Source organism: Drosophila willistoni, chromosome 3R, assembly GCF_018902025.1.
Source record: "Drosophila willistoni isolate 14030-0811.24 chromosome 3R, UCI_dwil_1.1, whole genome shotgun sequence".
NCBI classification, from domain to species: domain Eukaryota; kingdom Metazoa; phylum Arthropoda; class Insecta; order Diptera; family Drosophilidae; genus Drosophila; species Drosophila willistoni.
The window spans coordinates 5,677,296-5,698,426 of NC_061086.1; the positions used below are offsets into that span (position 1 = coordinate 5,677,296).

A 21,131-nucleotide genomic window follows, 5' to 3' on the forward strand; every position below is an offset into this window, starting at 1 on the left:
GAATTATTACTGTGCGGCCAGTATACAATTTAGGAAAAAACTTTTATTATACACAGATTGAGGGTACTTTTAAGAGTATTTATTGAAAAAAAAAATTTTTTTTAAAACAAAATGGCGGAGATGTGGGTCGGCAAGTGCCACCATGATTTGTAAATCCTTGCAGGTGGGGTGTCAAATTTCTCGGCTAAACATCACCCGAAAAATCCGAAAAAAAAAATCTTGTTATTCAGGAACGCTATGGCTATCCGCCCACGTAGGATTTTTTTTTTTTTATTTTTTTTTTGGCAAATTGGCGGCTGTTTTAACAAAAAACGCTCTTTTTCGGAGAACATTTTTGGCTAAAAAAATTCATAACTTCCAAACAGGACCTTAAATCAAAAATCCTACGTGGGCGGATACCCAACACTGTAAAGAATATGTGGTAAAAATTTAAGCCAAATCGGTCCAGTAGATTCGGAGATATTTGACACCCCGGTTCAAAAAAAGTAGTTTCGAGAAAAACGAAAAAGAAAAAAATTTACCGCGTCGGGGCCGACTCGGCCGCGCTCACTTCTAAACGCTGTAACTTCGGAACTAATTCGAATACCGATATGATGTAAAGTGTAAAAGATTCTTCAAACTATAGAGGATTTTTAGAGCCAAAAAAATGTTTTTTTTTTTCAGGGGTGGCGTAACCCCTTAAAACATTTAAAGTACCACTAACGGTACATTAACAGGAATAACATTAGAACATTAGTTTTTCTCCATTAGATTTCTCTCTTTTTGGAGAATACAATTTGAAATATTCAGTGGCGGTCACGAATTTATGATGTGTTTTTCTAAGTTCTTCTCTTTAAAGAAGCTGTATGTAGTTGTGGTATATACATTGGAATAAAAGAAACTTTAGGTTAAAATACCTATACACCCTGGTCTTTATACTCCATTACTTCTAATATTTACTTACCATTTTTCGCCAATTTCGTCGTAGAAAAAAAGGACATAATTAGCTGAATTTAGATGTCGATATAAATTTCATTATTGCATTTTGCCAATATTATTTATTAAATCATCATACATATATAGACAATGTACTAAGTTTTATGAAGTAAAATTACAAGAATGTTCGAGTTTTGTTTATGCCAAATAATTGGCGATTCGGTCCAATGTGGATAAGATGGAAATTTAGTTATTATTTGAAAAAAATTGAGAATCATTTATTTATGGATAAAGAGTTTGAAGCATACTAAGATTTAATGATTAATGACTTCAGGAATAAAAAAACTTTGCTAAGAACGATGCTTGCAAAGACGGTAATCACAGATCAGCTGATTAATTCATTTTAGAAACTTTCCTTATAAAGTTTCGCTTGAACTATTTTTATCTCTCTTTATATCCTTTCACCGCCCATGTCCTTTTCTAATCTATGAATATTTGCTTATTGCGCATTCTTTGACAAAACCGTTATCTACAGATTGCAGTTTTAGTGTTGCTTATTTTTTTTTTATTATTATTGTTGTTTTTTTTTTGCTGAATTTACGTCACTATGGCAACGGCAACGACATCGTTAAGGTTAAATAGTTTATTTTTAACAAAATCTACACATACATTTGGGCCTTTATGTATGTACATATACAGTATATGCAAGTCTGTTTGTAGTTGTTTTTGTTGAGCCACAAGTTATCTGGGGTTTTTGTTGAGTGCTAATGACATTGCCACAGCAAAACAAAGCAGAAAAAAAGTAAAATAAAATAAAAATGAACTCTCAGCAGTTGCACATACATATGGCAGGAGGAGGGTGAACACAAAAGTTGCGAAACTCACAACTCATATAATTAACCTTGCATTTTAAGTACTTTTCAAGTGACACTCGCAACCCAGCAGCGGCGAATTCGTCAAAGTAAATGCAAATGCAAAACAAAAAAACGAAAAAGACGAACTTTGACACCCTATATATGTAATAAGGGGAGAACAGTTCTTTGTCTAATTGTAAGTGAACATGGTTGCATCCAAACTTATTATCGATCTCGATTTTAATAATCTCAGAATCAAAAATAAAATTATTTGTTTACAACTGGTACACTTATTTCCGCAGTTCCCATGGATCGATTTAAAATAGATCTAGATTTTAAATGATGCTTTTTTCGATATAGATCCAAGGGAACATTTTGACTTTAGCCCGGACTGATGAATCAATACTCGAAATGATAAAAAATTAACGTTTTTAAATAGAACTAACTTTCATTTAAAAACGTTTTTAACCTCGATGAAAACTCAAGTCTTATGCAGGGTAGACAAGAGTCGTCGTCTTAACTTAACCTACAGACAGGTTTCTTATTTTTTGTTCGTTTGTTATAGCTTTTGACGTCTAGTTGTTGAATATTTGTTGGTTTTGTCTCTCTCTCTCTCTGTCGCTTTGTCTCTTAGCTTTGTCTTTTGCTGTTGCCAAGGAAACATTGACGCTTAATGAAATGATTTGCCATTTGACTTTGATTTGCAATTGCAAAACAGAAAATCAAAACCGAAACCTAAACCCCACCCGCCACCCCATTAAGGTTGAACTACTTCGAAGAGCCATCTGCCCCCTGACCACCGACCATCTCCGCCCACTCGATTAGCCACTCCAAGCAATCAGTGTGTCTGGCCTCACGTTCGCCATCTCTTTTGCACTCTTTCTTTCGCTACACCCACGCCTATAAAAATAAATTTCATTTTGTTGCCAAAAGGCAAGAGCATTTTGATTAAATTCACGTGCCGGTCAGCGAACAAAAAAGTGTAATAAACAAATTTGCAATGCAAGGTGTCTTTTTGGAGATCGATAAGCCTCTTGCCTCTTGCTATCACTGCGATAAGACCTCGAAATGGAATGGAAATCCAAATGCAACGCGGACATTCGGCGCCGCTGACGATCAACGATCGACGGTCGTGATTGTTAACCGTGGTCGTGGGTTGTTTTTGTTGGTAGGTGGTAATTGCGTTTTTATGCAATTGGAATTTTTGAAATATTTAAGCAAAGCTCGCAAGAAAATGAGCTCGATCCATGGCTCACAAAAGCTTTGAACACAGTTCGGTAGAAAAGTCTTCAGGCGGACGAAATGTGATGTGACAGAAATATAAAAATCATCGAAAATAGTTGTGAATATTGACGGTATTAAATGTATTCAGTAACCTAATGAACCACAGTAAAAAAATGATTAAACAGTGGTTAAATTTTATTTTGGTAAATCATCTATATTAATTTAAGATAGTATCAAAAATGTTTAAAAACCTGTTATTTGATCACAGAACTTGCTATATATACAGTTTACAAATCCTTTAAAAGGCAAATTTATTTGATGTACAGTAGTGGCCACGAATTTAGTTCTGATTTCCTCAAATCCCAAGTAACTCAGTAATTTGTTGGTATTCAGATTATGTATTCATCTCAGTTTTCGCCCTATTTTGCTACAAATATTTATGAAGATTTTTCATAAATATTCATTTTTTGCTTAATGTAGTCTATGGTATGGTCATTGCAAGTCTAGATTCTTTAGCGAAGTCTGCTGATGATACAACTTTGTGGTTCTTGAAATAGGTATACAGACAACCTGCTGACCTTGTGTGGTGCCTATGATTAAAAATCTTATAAATTAGTAAGATTTATTGACCTCAAGTCGGCTAAAACCCAGCCAGATATTTCTAAAATCTGTAATATTGCTGTACTTACATATATTTATGACCCCTTGGAAGAAGTTACTTACTTAACTTTCTTACAATTTCTGGTTTAATATAGTTTAAAGTCTCCTTTGGTATCGTTTGTATCTACGTTTTCATACAAAATATTTAAACATATAGCAGCGAAATAAAAACAAATTAGTTTAAACTGACCATTCATACGCACTGCAATTGCTTTCAGTGCGTTTCCTTTTTTGACAAACTGTACGCAGATGCAGTTATTTACATGGGCGTGTACCATATCTATGTGTGTCTATATAAAGAGACAGTATTTTGTGTGTATGTATGTGTGCAGACTCCACAGTAAAATTTCCAACTACAAAACTCGAGTTGTTTGTTGTTTATCTGGTTTGCCGGCTTTAGGCCAGCTGCAATAATAAAATAGCATAAATTGAATTTAAATATAGAAACCAACCAACAACACCCACTGCATCCGCTTGGAAAGCGCCCATTTTTTGCATTTTCAAATTCGGTTAGGGTCTCTAGACTGATTAGCTGAAAACTAATCGAGAGCCTTGAATCGGCGAAATAAAGTTCATCATGTTGTTTTTTTTTTGTTTTGTTTTTTGGTAAACAACAACATAAAAATAAAATGTAATTTAATTACGAGGCGCCCAGACGGTTCTATGCTGTTGCTACGTGCCGCTTGTCGTGTGGGAACGCAGACGGAAGACACAAAGACGGACGGACAGACAGTCGTAAGACGGCCGGTGACAGTCCGCTCTCTCCTTGCCGCTCTCCCTCCCACACTCTCGCTATCACACACACACCTATCGTGGCCTTGTGGTGTCGCTTTGTTTGTTAACTGAATTAAACAATAACAATTTAAAGTATATTTTTTTGTGTTAAATGTTACAAAAAAGCAAGAGGGCTGGTCCTCCATAGATTACCGTAATTTATATACCCTTAAATATGATGCACGCAAATTTGGCTAATTGTTTTCAACATCAAATTAGTTTATATTTTAAAGAGAACATTAAGATCCGGGGGAAGTCACAAAATGCGTACAAATTTCACTCCTAAATTAAAATTTTTCTTGGGTTATCAATATTCTTATTCTCTGGGTAGGTCCATATTTATTTATCAGCTTAGCCCAAAAGTTATAAACTTTAAGGTAAGGTGATATTAAACTAGCAATAACAACTTGGACCTTTAACTAAATACAAGTACGTTGACTCTTAAAATAAGATTTTAGTCATGTATTTGCTTTTTAATTGAAAGGAAACTTAATAAGTAACTTAAGTTTTATTAAATTATGTTATACAATTTAAATTTTATTATGCATGGTATTAGTTGGAAGGTCAAAAAATAAGAAAAAAATGTTGTATTTATTGCTTTTAAACTACATGATTAAAACTTTAGAATTATCAAATAGTATAATAAATATTTTAAACTTTCATACACAGCGAATAATAATTATTCTGCATTTAAAAATAGATAGAATCATTGACTAACATTTTAATAAAAATAAATAAGTTTCTATTCAATTTAAAGTGAACAGTGAGTTTACAATTCTTATCTTGTTTGCCTATCGGACTTATCAGGAAGAAAATTAACATATGTATTTTTCTTTGTTGCGCTACAAACTTCTTATAGAAATTAATAGACCCTTTCTTAGTTGGCGTATTATAAACAAGGTAAAATCTTTCGAATAAAGATAAAACAAAAGCCCTTTGATTCGTGTTGGCAATGCATTATTTGCATTGTGCTGATATACAAATAAAGAGCAATTGTTGCCAACTGAGAGTTTATTATTATTAATTGTAAATATTTTTACATTGCGGAAATCGCGAAATTCGACCCTCAATGCGGCGCAAAGGCGGAAGTTTTTTTCATTTTTGCAAATTGAGAGAAATAGAAATTGTAGTGTAATTAAAATTGAAACTAATATCAATAAAATGAGTCAATCTCTTTCCAATTTAACATTTCAACTTTGTTTATGAGTACCTACCCTATATTTATGTATATACCTGCCTATAATTAGTTAGAACTACTGATAAGTCTATCGTTACGAAAATTTGTAGTGTTTTTATACTCATAAAACGAACACACATGAAGCTGATAAGGGAATCGAAAAATAAAGAAAAACAAAGCACCTTAATAAAATCTTATCTCTAGACATTGTAAGAATTTTACTGCCGAATTCGTTAAGAAATAAAAGGTTTGCTTATTTCGCTTTTAAATTTATGCGCCCGGAATTGCAGTGTTGCCTACCCAAAATATAGTTATCGATATCACTTTGGTTATATTTCCGAGAATCATTTTGGCCCGGCGAATTGCGGGCTGGGCGAATTCGAGTATAAGTCAGGAGGTTTGACTATTTTAAGCATTTAACACTTGTTATTTGTATCATTGTTATTAATTAGTATTATCATTTAGTATAGCATGCAAATGGAAAACTATCAAAATTAACTATTTTTTTAACTTAGGCGACAACTATGTACATCCCATGCCCTACCTAATCTGCTGTATATGCACTTTTGAAAACTATTTTGCATCTTTCGTTATTACCATGTACTAGTTAATTATTTCCTTAGTTTCTTAACTACATATTGGGTTTCAGGTAAAAGCTTCGTGGGCTTCCGTCGGCCCCAAAAATAATAAATAGTACTTTAAAGATGCGGCGTTGGTGTGAAGCGACAGAGTGTCCAGCTGTCGGTAATGGACGCAGCTACGTAGTTTTCCTGAGTGTTACGTCTTTGTTTACGTGGGTATGGTGTGACCAGATTACAGACCAGATTTTGCTGCAAAGAAGTTAAATTTCTACACAAAAAACACAATTCTATTTTAAAGTGTTAGTTGTTGGTATACATTAATTCTGTTTATTTAATAGAAAAGGTGCTTGTAGTTAAATTGTTTTGATAAATATTTGATTTTAAAAACAAATGATATATAATTAATTAATTAATTTGTGGAATTTGATTGTTGTTGTTTTCTAAGCAAATGATGTTGACAGTTGTGGCCCTTTTTGGCAGTTTCAGCTTACTCGCGAACCGGATTTAGCTGGAAGTCAGCTAAATTGGCATTGCCAATACGAGCAGCAGCAGCAACAACAACCACATTAAGTGGGAGATATAATCTTTACCGATTTCAATTTGCAGTGTCTATCTCGTCGTCGTGTACTAAAAACGCCTTGTAGGCCAGGCCAATACCAACAACAAGTGCAACAAGTGAAAGCGATTACAACAAATAAACATGCCACCCGTGCAGTAAGCAAAGAATGACACAAAATCTAATCCAAAAACTGATTAAATGGCCTTGGAATTCAGCTGCCTTTACGCCCACTTCTAATTCCACATTACATCACATTACCCCTTCTCCTTGGCCGAAACCCACTACAATTCATTATAATACGGCCTAATCTCGCACTGACCCACTTGATGCTGCTTTCATTCACTTGTCTCTGCGTCCTCTCTCTGTCTCTCACTCTCCTTTCAGTCTGTCTGGCTTGTTGCATTCGCTCATTTCGCTAATCCCCATTGAAATGCTTTCTCCCCCCACCCAACACATCCATCAATCGAAATATGCAAATCTCTTGGGTCCATTCCATGGGAGGCATTGAATTTGGATGCTCAGGTCTGCTGCAGATGCATTTACCAGGGTGTTAATGCGCCAGATGTTTGTTTCTATCCATCGATGACGTCATGCGGTCGTCATCAATTCAACAATTTATTTATAGATGCCGCCGCCGTCGCTACTCTTGTTTACCATAGCCCCTAAACATATGTATGTGTGTGTGTGTGTGACTGATGTGCGTGTATTTGATGTGTGTGGGTTGATTAGTTTTTTTCAAATTGGCGGCAAATTCTATTTCATTCATTTAGTTTAGAGTCATCGATTTGTTTCATAGAATTTTAGTCCGTGTTTAGTAGTTGGAATCTTCTAAATAACCCTTAAGAAGTGGCAAATCTTTGAGTGAAATTGAAGATTATTATTCTGCTAATACACACCTCGATCCCACACTATTCATCTGACATAAAAAACTTTATTTTAACCCAATATTAAAAGAATTCTTTAATCATACGCCGGTCTAAGCGGGGGAAATAAGGAAAATTTGCTCTCAAAAGTATGAAAAAGCTGTAACTTCTAAACAAATTTGTAAAATACTCTTTGCATAAAAGAAAAATTCTACTAAATGTTATAAATTTGTTGCAAATAAAAAAAGTTGTATATTTTTTACTGTTATTTGATGGACGTAATGAGAGCCACGAAAAATCAAAAATTATTTAACACATCGATATTTTGGTGAGATCCCCGGACCTTTTCCCTGAAATCCGTCCATATTAAAATGTGAAAAGGATAACCAAGTTAATAGATGTAAGCCTAAAGATTTCAAAATGTCCATATAAAAATTATGTGGCAAGTTCTACGATCAGAAAACAGATTCATAATACTCAATAAAAATAATGGAGTAAAAAATGTAAGTCGTGGGACCTATTCGGTTAAAAAGTCAAAAAGTAAATATAGATTTGATAAGAACAATTTATAGTTCTTTATAATTTTAATTTGTTTGAAATGGCATCTCCGATTGCATTCCCAGATTTGGGCAGAGGGTTAAATTAAACACTTTTTGTTAAGACTTCATTCAATCTCAGATTGAAATTTGAATCTTGGCCACGCCCTTGTTTAGGGTTTTAGTAAAACTTTCATCAAGTTTTTTCATCTTATGTCAAAAAGAGGCAAATTATCAATTTCAAAAGCTATAAATTTAATATACAATGTGTAACTGGAACAAAAATAAGTTTCATTACAAAGTTTGGAGATAAGCACACTGCAAACCAGGGATTGGGTAAACTGTTTTCCGGGACGAGAAATGGATTTAGTTATAAATTGTTAAAAGGAAAAGTTCTCTAAGAATTTGAAATTGAGTTTGGTATAGGAATAGATTTAGCAGACTAAAAGGTACAATAGTATAGAAAAGAAAGCCCTTTAAATCAACTTGTTCACTTCATCGTAATCACTATCTTTATACACAATTTATAAACATTTAAGGATTATTTATGCCTTATCTTTGTCAAATTGATATTTTGTCTGCCCAATTATTCCATGTAATGACACATTTATATCGGGTTTCACCTGACCATATCGGTTTTCACTTCATTCCCCATTGCCGCAGGTTGCAGCCAGCGCCCTTCCGTGCCGTATAACGCTTCCACTAGAACTGTTCGCTCTTTGCATTGCACCCGAAATGAGGAATCTAAAGCTTTTATTTTCATTCTCGTATGTATTGTATCGTCTTTGCATTCGTCAGAAATATGATTCACAAAAACGACAACTTGATAAGAGGTTCTGAAGCTCACAGAACAAACAAACTCCCAACTAAAGCAATTTCAGTCTCCAGTTGCTCATAATCTGTCCAGTTTAGTGGACACACAAACTAAACTATATTTATTAACCATTTGTAACCATGATGTACTCCAAAGCAGAAGTGTAAACATTAACAGAATATCTATTAAAAAGTACTTACTAATTCTAGTGTTCCTTGGTAATCCATTCCAGAGTCCAGGCCGTCAATATGTCGCTGGGTGCAATGCATTGTACGCGTTGCGCCGATGGTTTCGAACCCACCGAGAAGATTGTCAACTCTAATGGAGAACTCTGGCACACGCAGTGCTTTGTGTGAGTTGGAACAATTTATCTTACCATTTGTCTTTGACTGATTCTATCTGTAAATGTCTTGCAGCTGTGCCCAATGCTTCCGACCATTCGAGGATGGCATCTTCTATGAGTTCGAGGGACGTAAATATTGTGAACGTGATTTCCACGTGCTGTTTGCTCCGTGCTGCAATAAGTGTGGTGAATTTGTTATTGGACGCGTCATTAAGGCCATGTCAGCCAGTTGGCATCCACAATGTTTCCGCTGTCAATTGTGTGCCAAAGAGCTTGCGGATTGCGGATTCATTAAGAATCAGAATCGTGCTCTATGCCACGAATGCAATGCCAAGGTTAAGGCAGAGATAACCGGAAGATATATGTGTCAGAAATGCCAGTAAGTAAGAGACAGCGGCTGTTCCAGACAAGAGATTGATTTAAATCTTCACTTTTAGTGGCCTCATCGATGAAGAACCTTTGCGTTTTCGCGGAGAAGTCTATCATGGTTATCATTTTAATTGCACAGCCTGCGGCACTGAATTGGATTCCACTGCGCGTGAGGTCAAGAGTCGTCCTGGCTTAGCAGCCAATGATATGGTGGGTTAATTCCAAGTGATCTGAATGAGTGAATAATAATAAGAAAAACTATTTTTAAATGATCAGAATGAATTGTATTGCTTGCGCTGTCACGATAAAATGGGAATTCCCATTTGTGGCGCCTGTCGACGACCCATTGAGGAGCGTGTGGTCACTGCCTTGGGCAAGCACTGGCATGTCGAGCATTTTGTGTGTGCCAAATGCGAGAAACCATTTCTGGGTCATCGGCATTATGAAAAGCGTGGTCTGGCCTACTGTGAGACGCATTATCATCAATTGTTTGGCAATTTGTGCTTTGTCTGCAATCAGGTGATTGGAGGAGATGGTAAGCAAATTATTCACCAAATCATTGGTCAAAACACTTTGTGATCAAAATTTCCTTTCGTTTTTAGTTTTCACTGCTTTAAATAAGGCCTGGTGTGTCCATCACTTTGCCTGCTCGGTGTGTGATACAAAGATGACTCAGAAATCGAAATTCTATGAATATGATGAGAAACCTGTATGCAAGAAATGCTATGAACGCTTCCCCAATGAGTTGAGGCGTCGTTTGCGCACTGCCCACGAAATGACAATGAAGAAGAATGTCTAGTTTGAAGCTCTATGCCAATTTGAGACCAAAACACAGTGCCTTTTTGTCTATTAACTAAATACATACTAAAAAATGCCTTTCTCCCGCTCTCACATAATTAATTGTATGTGTATGTGTATCTAATCCAGCTAAGCAACAACAAAACAAATCAGATATGTATTAACAGCTTTTAATGTTGTTATTTAATTTGAACTTTTTATTTATATACATATATTATATATGAATGTTTTTTGTAATATGAATTTAAATATATTATTCTTTCCATATATGGAAATAATAAGAAGGCATTTGAGTGTTAACTTATTAGCTACAAATTTGAATTAAACCAAACCAGGTCAAATGGTATCGGAATGATTGTCTGGAATTTATAAAACTTTGACACTCTTGACAAATAATTAAACAAAAAATGTAAACGAATAGTTTTATGATAATTATGGATCAATTAATTTAGCCAGACAGCGAAGAGAATATTTATATACTAAAGCGCAAGATGAACGCGTTCAAGCAAAGAAAAAGCATCAAGAAAGCACTGAAAATAATATAAAAATTAATAAGCCTGTCAATTATGCACATATAACCAAAGGCTTCACTGTGGACAATTCGCTGAAGTATGTCATTAAAGGTATTTACAGCCATAACTATAAATAACTAAAAATTGATGATAATTACCAACAAATATTTTGTCTCTTAGGTGGAGAAAACGCAGCTGTTAATGATGACTATATCTACGCTGGTTGTGAAGACCCAAAAATCATGTTAACCACATCGCACGATGCCTCGTCGCGAATGAAAATTTTTATGAAAGAACTTCGCCTGATTTTACCCAACACCCAGCAGATGAACAGAGGCAAATACAAGATGAGAATGAATGAAGAATGCATGAGACCGTGATGCATGCATTATAATTGTACATGGACACCGTGGTGTACCGGATGGCCTCGTTGTTTGTCACCTTCCTTATGGTCCTACTGCATTTTTCAATATATCTGATGTTGTGATGCGGCATGATATTCCTGATATTGGTAAAATGGGCGAGCAAAAGGCTCATTTAATATTTCGACGCCATAAATATAAATACGTAAATTGAGAATTGGAGCTTAAAGAAGTTGGACCGAGATTTTAATTGAAGCTATATCAAATTAAACTGAGTACATTGGAGAATATTAAAGCAGCCGATTCCGAATGGGTTAATCGTCCATATTTAAATTCATCTGTAAAAAACAAAATATTTTCTAACGATTCTGGCATTCCAAATAAGAAGTCGACGGATTAAAATAAATTCTAATAGAATATATTTGCAATTATTGGATTTCTTTATATTTCGTACTATCTTGTATTGTGCACAAGTGTCAATATTCAAAATATTATGATGTGATTATGATTATACATTAACTGGGAATTTTTAACCGTTGAAAAACCAGGATCCAAACACAAAGCTATCGTTTTGGAGTTCATTTGCCATGAAAATTACTTTCAACTTAAAGCGGCTTATCTGAAAAAAATACGTATCTGTTATCCAATAGTGTTCCTTCGCTGTTATCGATTGCCTAGAACATTCATACATATATATTAATTTATTTTTAAATTTTAAATGAAATCACTGCAATATCAATTCAAAACACATAATTTCATCCGCCTTATTGAGGGAAGAAGTAAGCAAATCTTTTCATTACATAAACGGTCTGCAATATTGTATACGATTATAGTAAAAATGTTTTATTTGTGTTGCGCAATTGTTTACAAAAAAGGTGTACATAACTTTTACTAAGTTTTTTAAAACTATGGTCTTTTTCAGTTTCTGACAAAAACCGGTGTAATATGTTGTATGTGGCTAAGTACGATGATTATGTTTGCAGCGTATCATCGAGTTCTTCTTCCTTAACTGGTGTCTGTGCTGCTACCTTTTTCAAAACTTTTGTCACAACTTCGCTCAATGACTCTTTGGCTCCAGATTCTAAGATATCAGCTGTTTTTGAATAGGTTGTGTCATCAGTTCTTAACCTTAATATAGAAATTAGGGCCAATTCTGAGTTGGATTTAACATATCCATTCTTTTCTTTTGTACCGTTCACTAACATGGTAACCAAATATTTCATCACTTCCAAATTAATCTCATCAGCAGTTAGACTTTTTGATAGATGAGTGCAACTCTTTGCAACCAATTGTTTAACATCGTTGCTTGTATGATTCATTGCCCTAGATAATGCTACAACAATACTATTTGGGATTTCACCTCTACTAGAAAGGACATGCTGCAAAAGATATGTGGCAGCTCGAATTGCATTGCAAGCAATCGGCACTTTGTCTGATGAAATATTACCTAAAATATTGGCTATGATTCCATCTTGTAATTTTGGTGTCAACACTTCACTTGGACACTCTTTTAGGGCAACAAATAGAACAATTGTAAAGCCATGCTTGACCAATGGATCATCAGAATTTTCGGCCAACACATTATTATTCAAGAAATCGCTAATTTGAGCTGATGGCATATACTTTAGCATAGCTCCCAAACAACCGCCAACAGCATTTCGTGTTACATCCTCTGAATGTCCAATCATATTCAACAGAGTACCAAACACTTGTTTTTTAATGGGTTCGGACATTTTATCGCCAGACGGGGTAAGTATGCTTCGAAGGGCATGCAACATAGTTTCTCGGACAGCAGAGTCATCGGAATTCTTAATGCCAGTGTGAATTTCATTAAACAGCGGATCGGCTCTTGAATGTATTGCCACCAATTCGGAAAGAGCTTTGCCAGCCTTCATGCGCACATTTCGATTTTGGTCATGGAGCGCTTTAAGGAAAGTGGTTTGAAGTTGTGGTAAGAACTGTTTCAATATTACTCCCACTTTGTGAAGCAGTATGGCCAATGTTTCCAGAACAGCTGCTTTGACACCAGAATTGAAACGATCTCCCAAAATACGAATCAATGGTCCAGTGATATGTACGACCGATGGTTGCAGAGATTGTGCACTCGTAAGGAAGATAACTTCGCCTAGTCCTTGGGCGGCATTTTCTTTTTCCTCAGGCAAACCGTTGAGAATAGCTTCCCGGAAAACGGGTAAAAGTGGCGTAATGCCCTTGGGTAAGCAAAATCCTGGCAACTCCTTCTCCTTTAGATCACTGGCAGCGAATCTCACAGCTTGACGCACATCGCTGACATAGGCAATTTGTTGAGTCGAATTCAATCCCTTAACTACAGCATTGAGAGCTTCCCATGATTTTTGTAGAATTTCCTTATCGTTATCAGCCATTAGTCTGAGCAGACAACGCAGAATCTGAGGAATGTATTGTGAATAATCTCCAGGTGAATGAATGCAAAACGCTGACAATAAACTAGCAGAAGATTTTCGTGTACACAAATCATCAGATTTGGCAGAAACCATAAGAGTATCCATGATTGTCCTGATGCCAACCTCATCAGTTACCGATAATATGACAGTTTGGCAATATTCCAGTTCCTGAGCCTCATTGGCTGTGCCATGTGATTCTGATAGAGCGTCCAACAATGCAGACAATATTTTGGGCAAATATTTTGTTAACGCATCACCAGCAACAGACACAAGTATAGACAACGCCTTTGTATTCACAGGTGGAGCAGTCAATTGCGGAACAAGATAGGGAAGCACAACTCTTGATTTAATGGACATCACTTGACGCAATCCATCCAAAGTGTTTTCGGCGACCAATGGATCTGGATCCGAAAGACCTTCCAACATAAAGGGAAGAATATCATCGAGAGCCCGAGAACCAACAGTACTATGCAGGGACTCGAATGTTTTTGCAGCCGCTTCACGAACTTCTGGCAAAGGATCCGACAGAGCTTTGCGTACGGTTGGAACCAAACTATGTACAAATGACAGAACCATTTCCTTTGATGTCGATGCCATAATTTCTGACAATCCAATACAAACGCCCTGCCTTTGATCAGGATGATCAGAGTTTAATCCACTTTCTAGAATGGGTATAATTTCGGGTAAAACTCTTTCGCCAAGTTTTCGCACCAAGTCTCCCAGAGTCCGAGCTGCAACTTGTCTTTTATCATAACTGGTGCTGGCCAAACAACCCAGCAAGAGGCCAAACAATGTGGGCAGAATCTCACGCAGAGTACGTGGTGTATTTGTAACCACAACTTTCCACACATGCAATGCTGCTTGACGTACCATCAGGGACACGTCACTGCGGCCCATATATAAACCGGATAACACTCTGTTACGACGTTCATCGCCCAAGAAACGAATAATAGCTGTGTGGGATTGCTCGGTTCCGAAATTGTCATCTTCGCTGGCCGTTTCCGTTGTCATTTTTCCAGATACTCCTGATATGCGATACAGTAAATCACCTAGTAATTGAACTGAGCTATATCTAATGCGCCAATTGTCGTCAAAAAGTCCCTTCTCAAGCTCAGGCAATAAAAGAGCCACTGCAGTTTCAGCATAAAGATTGACAATCCGCTGTCCTGCTTTCAATGCAGTTTCACGCACATATTCACTTTCATCAGCTAGAGCTTTCAGAATCGGATTAATAATTTGTCCAATGTAGGGTGTAAATTCTTTTGGGAACGCTCCGGGCATGTAGATGAACATCATAATGTAACCATCCTTAACGTGTGGAGCGATATCCACTCGCTCTGCAGTGGCAATTATTTCGGGCATAAGCTTGTGCATTTTTTCCACACCAAGACCGCCAACGACCTCGGATAGACCTTGGGCAGCTCCGCTTCGATCAACACTGCTCGATTCAGATGTCAGAGTTTGCATTAGCCAAGGCAGCAAATCTTCAAATGATGATTCACCCATTCCCTTAACCATAGCACCAAGAGCACGGGCAGAAACGGCTCTCACTTCGGGCACAGGATCCAGCAATGATGACTTTAGGCCTGGTATTATACTTGGCAGATAGGGGGCCAGGTCCTTCTGATCGGTAAGCGAGTACATGTTTCCAATAATTTGAGCAGCCATCTTCCTTGTTTCTGTTGATCGATCCATAAATGCCCTCTGAACGACCGGCATAATAAGAGCCAGAGAAGGAGCATCAATAAAGTGCACAAATTTGGTTTTTAATAAGCTTTGTAGGCATGCAGATGTGTTGTTAGATGGATCCTCTAGAGCCTTCAATAAAACTGGTACAATCGCTTGAATTTCTGGATTTTTGATGACAGATCCAATCACCTTAAGGGCATCGGCACCAGCCTCCTGCACTTTGGTGTGCGAGTCACCAAGTACTTCAATTAATTTCGGAACTATACTCGGCAGACAAGACGACAGCTGCTTCGGTGCACAGAATGCCATAGCTCCGAGAAGTTCGACAGATGCCGTCTTTGTCCTCCATGAATCTTCATCCAGTGCGTCCAAGAGCGATGGTAGAATAAGCTTTACACCATGAGCTGACAATTTTCCCATAACCACTTTGGCTGTGTCATCGGCAGCTTGTCGAACATATTGCGAAGGATCACCAAAGCATTGCAATAGATGTGGTAGAACATGGACAATATATGGCTCGAATAGGCGTCCAAGTGTTGTGCATAATACCTCAAATGCAAATAGAGCTCCTTCACGGGATTTGTAGTTCTTCTTCTCTTGAATGTATGTGGTCAGTTTGGACATAATATCCAATTGTTTAAGCGACAGAATTCCAAGACCTTTGACTATACCGGCTATACCATAGGCAGCACCACGTCTTTCTCCATATTTTTCCGATTTCGCCAACGAATGCAACAGTTTTTTAATCATAGCTGGTGCTTCATCTTTAACGGAAGGCATAAGATGTGGCAAACAATTGGATACCGCCTCCTGTACTTGCTGGGAGGGTGTAGAAAGTGCCATTAGCAAACGTTTAACAATCGGATCAATGCGTTTATCATCCTTCTCCAAATGTCGAGCTAACGAGCCCATTAGAATAACAACAGCCTGACGTATGTTATCAAAACTTTGTGATTTTGGTGCTTTATCCAGAAATTCCTCAAACACTGGTAATAAGCTAACAATCGTCTCTTTGCCATGTATATCGACAATCTTTAATGCAGCTGCTAGCATTTCCTTGTGAACAATTTCCTCACGATCACCAAGCCCTTGCGATACCATAAATTGCATAATATAATTGATATCATCGACCGACAAAAATTGAGCAATACGTGAAAAAGCAATAGCAACTCCTCTCCTTGGCTTCCATTCGTCCATAGCTGGTTCGATTTCCCGATCAAATTGATCCAAAATTGGTGGTATCATTGTGAGTTTTTCATTGTATATTTCCAATAACTTCTTGATTCCATATTTCATTAATGTTTGGTCACGTTGTATAAGAGGTATTAGGGCCTCGGCTGATGCTTTTTGGATACACAATTGCGGATGGGTTATATCAGAAAGAATATCGTCGAATTCTGGAAATGGAAGATTAGAGCTATCCCATAGACTGATGGCCAAGTCTTCGTTTTCGGGTGTTACATCAAACTTAGCAATCCAAAGCCTTGCAATAATTTCCTTCTTCAGGTCGTCATTGCTATTCAAATGATCAACAATGGCCTCAATCATTATTTGCAGAGTCCGCAATGCGACATCTCTGACTGTGTCTATATAACTCTGCAGAGATTTAAGAAATAAATCGATTATTTGATTATCAGGATTAGCATTTGAACTGCCGCCAGATGACGATTTTGCAACTTCTAGAATTGCGCAAATCGCCTGCACTTGTACTTTATTGTTTTTCTTGATTAGATAAAGTAATATTTCAAACATACCCAATCTTGGCAAGTACTTAGGATGATTGCGTTCGGTTTCCTTGTGCTGCGCATGCACTTCAATCAATTGTATGATGGTTAATACAAGTTCTTCATTAGATTCAATGTTAAGGAATAAAATTGCACGTTTTAGAAATTCAAACGTATACGAGAATGACGGTGCGTCTAAATAATTATCATTGACAAGCGTTAATTTCCTTAAACTTGCAACAATACTTTCAATTTTCTCATTTAAATTGAATGCAATCCATTCTTCTTTCAAATCGAACGTAGGTTTCTGAAGCTTTATAGTGGCAATAGCAATGTCACGTGACAAATCTTGCTGATCCTTAAGACACATCTCATGCAAAAAGTAGTATAAGTTTGTCAATGGCTCAGCACTCAAAGGGCTTTCAGTTGCTTTTAGAATATCATCTAATATGGTATGGAAGTATAAAGCAATATATTCGCAGTTTCCAGCACAAGAGGCTTTAAACAAAGATATTTTACACATTAATTTTTCAAACAATTGTTGAAGACGAATCTTAATACGAAGTTCCTTTTCCGTTTGATTCTTGATTAGCTCCTCTTGCTTCTGGGTCAGCTTGATAGTTTTCGATTTGCCTTCTTTCTGACGCTTCTCGTCAATTTCTCGACGCAATTGGATTTCCTCCAGCTGTTCCTTGTAGCTATACACTTTGTTTTCACGTTTTACACCAACTGTGGCATACTGTGCATCGATATGAGGTATCACACTCTTATCGTAAAGTTCTCCATCGGGTGTTAAATAAGTTAGGTATTCTTCGTTTGTGACCGATACATTTTGAGCATCCTGAAGATATACTTTGAACTTGGATACAACAATGGGCACTATAATGTCAGGACTAATTCGAACCAATGTTGATATGATATTTTCATAGGTTGTGCTCACTTCAAAGTTTTCAATAAATTCTGTTATGATTTCTTGTTTCTTCTTTGTAATAAACTCTTTAGAACTTATTTGAAAATGCTGTTGGATGGTGGTTTCCCAAAAGAACGGATTATTGGTTACAATTGCTGGATGATGCGAAATACTTAAGAGTTGCAGGGCTAATTCCATTGACTCTTCATTGCTGACGTTTTCCAAGTAGCTTAAAACTTCTAAAGCTTTAACAAATGCCTGAGATGGGGTGCTAGATTGGTCAGTACAATCGCTGCTTTCGTATTGAATTTTGGCTACATTTATACGCCGACCGAATTCAGTTAACGCAGTCCTAACAAATTCTATAGCTCCTGAACCTTTAGTGATTTCTTTTACTTGGCCTATTGTGAATGTGCGAACCTTGGCGGAATTGTTGCAGATATTATACACTATGGCACGATACAATTGGTCTATTGGTCCCTTAATTTTATCTGGATATTGTTTAAGGAATATTTTTGCAAGCAATGAAATATGACACAATGTCTCTGGAGTGGCCGTGGTTAAGAACTTTTCATTGAAGAAGCACACTTTGTTCATGTCGAATATAGAGCTCCAAAACGATCCATTATTCTCCGACGGTTTCTCCAAAATCAACAAAATGCAAGCGATACATGCTGCCTCAGATGTATAGCTCAATTGCGAAACGTTTTGCATTGCGCTACTATATAAGGTAATGAGGGTTGGTACAATATTACTTGGATTATTAATCACTGTGTTTTGAATTGAAGACAGCATCCAATCCAGGTAGCTCTGTCTAATAGCCTGACTTGTGTTCTTCTGCTCCACACCAGTTTTGAAAATATTTATAATAACAGCGGGTAACTCGCATCGAAACTTTTCAGTCCATAGGCCAAACATGTCTAAGGTAGAGCATATAACCCGCTCCTGTGTTTCGGCTTCAAGAGCCTTCCAAAATAGATTCACTGCTTCGTCCAATATATTATGCATATTGTCCTGAGACACATTATTGAAGCTCAAATAGCCTGCACCCTGAAATATAATAGTATAAATAAGTAGAATTTATAAAAAATGAGTACAAACGAAAGGAAAAATTACCTGGATTAAATTAATTCTGTACTCGACCACATTTATCTTGCCATCAGATCCATTTAAAACCGAAAATATACGCTGCAATAACTCCTTGACAACGAGAACATCTGAGCATTTCCTTGCCAAAGATTTTAACGATTCCAGTGATTCGCGTCGGGCTGCATCTCCTTTGCTATATAGATTTTGAATCAATATCTTTCCAATCTGATTAGCATATCGACTACAATCGACATTTACTATATCAACAATAACACCAACACTTTCTAGCGTATTTTCAGGACTTCTCAAGATTGCCCGCTGCAGAGGAGGATATATTTGTGAATCAAATTCAGACTCCACTAGAGAGGCCAGAAATGGTTCGCAGCATATTATGAATGATTTGTGAGGCTTGCTTTTAGATGAAATCATACTTTTTACAAAGATATCAGAAATTTTGTTTTTATGTGTTTTTAATATAGCCGATTCTGTGCTTTTGCTCTCAAATCGTATCATCATCATTAGCATAATTGCGACATTTGAATTGGGCTCCATGCGAAATAGGATATCAAGAGTGTCATCAAAAACACAATTATTATCCCATAACTCGAATAAGATTTTTGTAGCAGCTTCCGTAATTCGTGGATTTGGGGCCGTTAGAGCGATTTGATAGAGCAGCGACTGATATTCAATAAAACGCTGCTTTTCGGTTTTAAATATGTTGGAATCGGCATCCGATTGCTTTATAATTAATGCTATCCATCCTAAAGCCACACAAGCTGGCTTTGACGATTTCTGCGGCGATGTTGATGGAAACTCTTTGAACAATAGCGTCTTGAACACATTTAACATATGCTCAATGGTTAAATCATGATGAACCTTAACTAGCTCGGATATCAGTTTTCGAACTAGAAGCTGAGATGGAGGATCCTTATATTTAGCAATCGTTGTTCCGATCACTTTACAAATACCTCGAACTATTGAAGAATTAATGCCTTTAAAAAAATTGAAAGAGAACGTTGGGAAGTCAATTAATAAACAGAAGATTTCTTAGAAGTAAAACTAGAATGTTGGCTTTAAAAGTGTTTACAACCATAAACCAAGTTGCAAAATGTTGTTTGTCTAAGAGACTCATATTTCCACACAAAAATATGAGTCTTTTTTTTTATAAAATAACGATCCGACATTCAAGTTTTAGATCTTTTTTCATAGTTATAAAAATATGAAATCTTTTATTAATAAATGCTTAAGTTTCTAAATCGGTAAAGATTCGTACAAAAATCAATAATTAAATATGCCTGTATATTAATAAGTAAAAGCTTCCGAAAATGCCAAAAATGCATACCTATAAATATTTCTATGGTATCAAAAATGAAAAAAATAACAATTTACAGAAATATTTTTGAATATTTAACGAAATATCGTTATGTATACAATACATACAAAACTAGGGCTAATGCATACGTACATATGTACATATGCATGGAGTAAATCTTAAATATGTATGTATGTACATAATTACACTCTATACTTTGATTATAGGATAATAACTCTTTGAATCTGTTAAATTTTCTAATAGACTTCACTTTATAACACTTATCGTTTGATTTGTATATATGTACATATCTAATTTTGCATACGTGCATTTTTTTGCAGCGATTCTTATATGTATGTAGGTGCATATTATGACTTACCGGGGTTTGTCAGCACGGCACATACATTTTGAAATAACGTCGAACGCTCTTCCACAGGGACATTTAGTACCCTGTTGGGTAAATCGCGCAAAGCGTTTGCCAACTAATAATAATTTTCATTAGTTTTTTGTAGTTTTCATTCATTTTTATAAAATTACCTGTCCATCAGCCATATTCACAAAACGTGTGATTAAAAATCGAGATGACACTGACACTGCCTGCCTTATTTATCGATAAGGCTATCGATATGAACTGAAAGCAATC

The 21,131-nt window shown here is 36.3% G+C and overlaps 2 protein-coding genes across 4 annotated transcripts; one reads left to right on the forward strand and one right to left on the reverse strand.

The window, feature by feature from the left end:
• The first annotated feature begins 6,496 nt into the window (after positions 1–6,496).
• LOC6651123 (LIM and senescent cell antigen-like-containing domain protein 1) lies at positions 6,497–11,760 on the forward strand. Of its 3 annotated transcripts, none has more exons than XM_047010054.1 (7): positions 6,497–6,528; positions 9,190–9,309; positions 9,374–9,679; positions 9,738–9,879; positions 9,946–10,204; positions 10,272–11,090; positions 11,160–11,760. In XM_047010054.1, the coding sequence occupies exons 2-6, from the start codon at positions 9,206–9,208 to the stop codon at positions 10,466–10,468; spliced, it is 1,008 nt and encodes a 335-aa protein (XP_046866010.1). In that variant the 5' UTR covers positions 6,497–6,528; positions 9,190–9,205; the 3' UTR covers positions 10,469–11,090; positions 11,160–11,760. The 3 variants fall into 3 exon arrangements, with proteins under 3 accessions (XP_046866010.1, XP_023036198.1, XP_002072959.1); XM_023180430.2 differs by lacking the exon at positions 6,497–6,528 and adding an exon at positions 6,661–6,899; XM_002072923.4 differs by lacking the exon at positions 6,497–6,528 and adding an exon at positions 9,036–9,120.
• A 403-nt stretch (positions 11,761–12,163) lies between these two features.
• Positions 12,164–21,088, reverse strand: LOC6651124 (eIF-2-alpha kinase activator GCN1). Its single transcript, XM_002072924.4, has 4 exons — positions 21,026–21,088; positions 20,868–20,970; positions 19,204–20,168; positions 12,164–19,137 (listed from the first exon to the last, which is right to left on the reverse strand). The coding sequence occupies exons 1-4, from the start codon at positions 21,038–21,040 to the stop codon at positions 12,313–12,315; spliced, it is 7,908 nt and encodes a 2,635-aa protein (XP_002072960.2). The 5' UTR covers positions 21,041–21,088; the 3' UTR covers positions 12,164–12,312.
• Between the last annotated feature and the right edge of the window lie 43 nt (positions 21,089–21,131).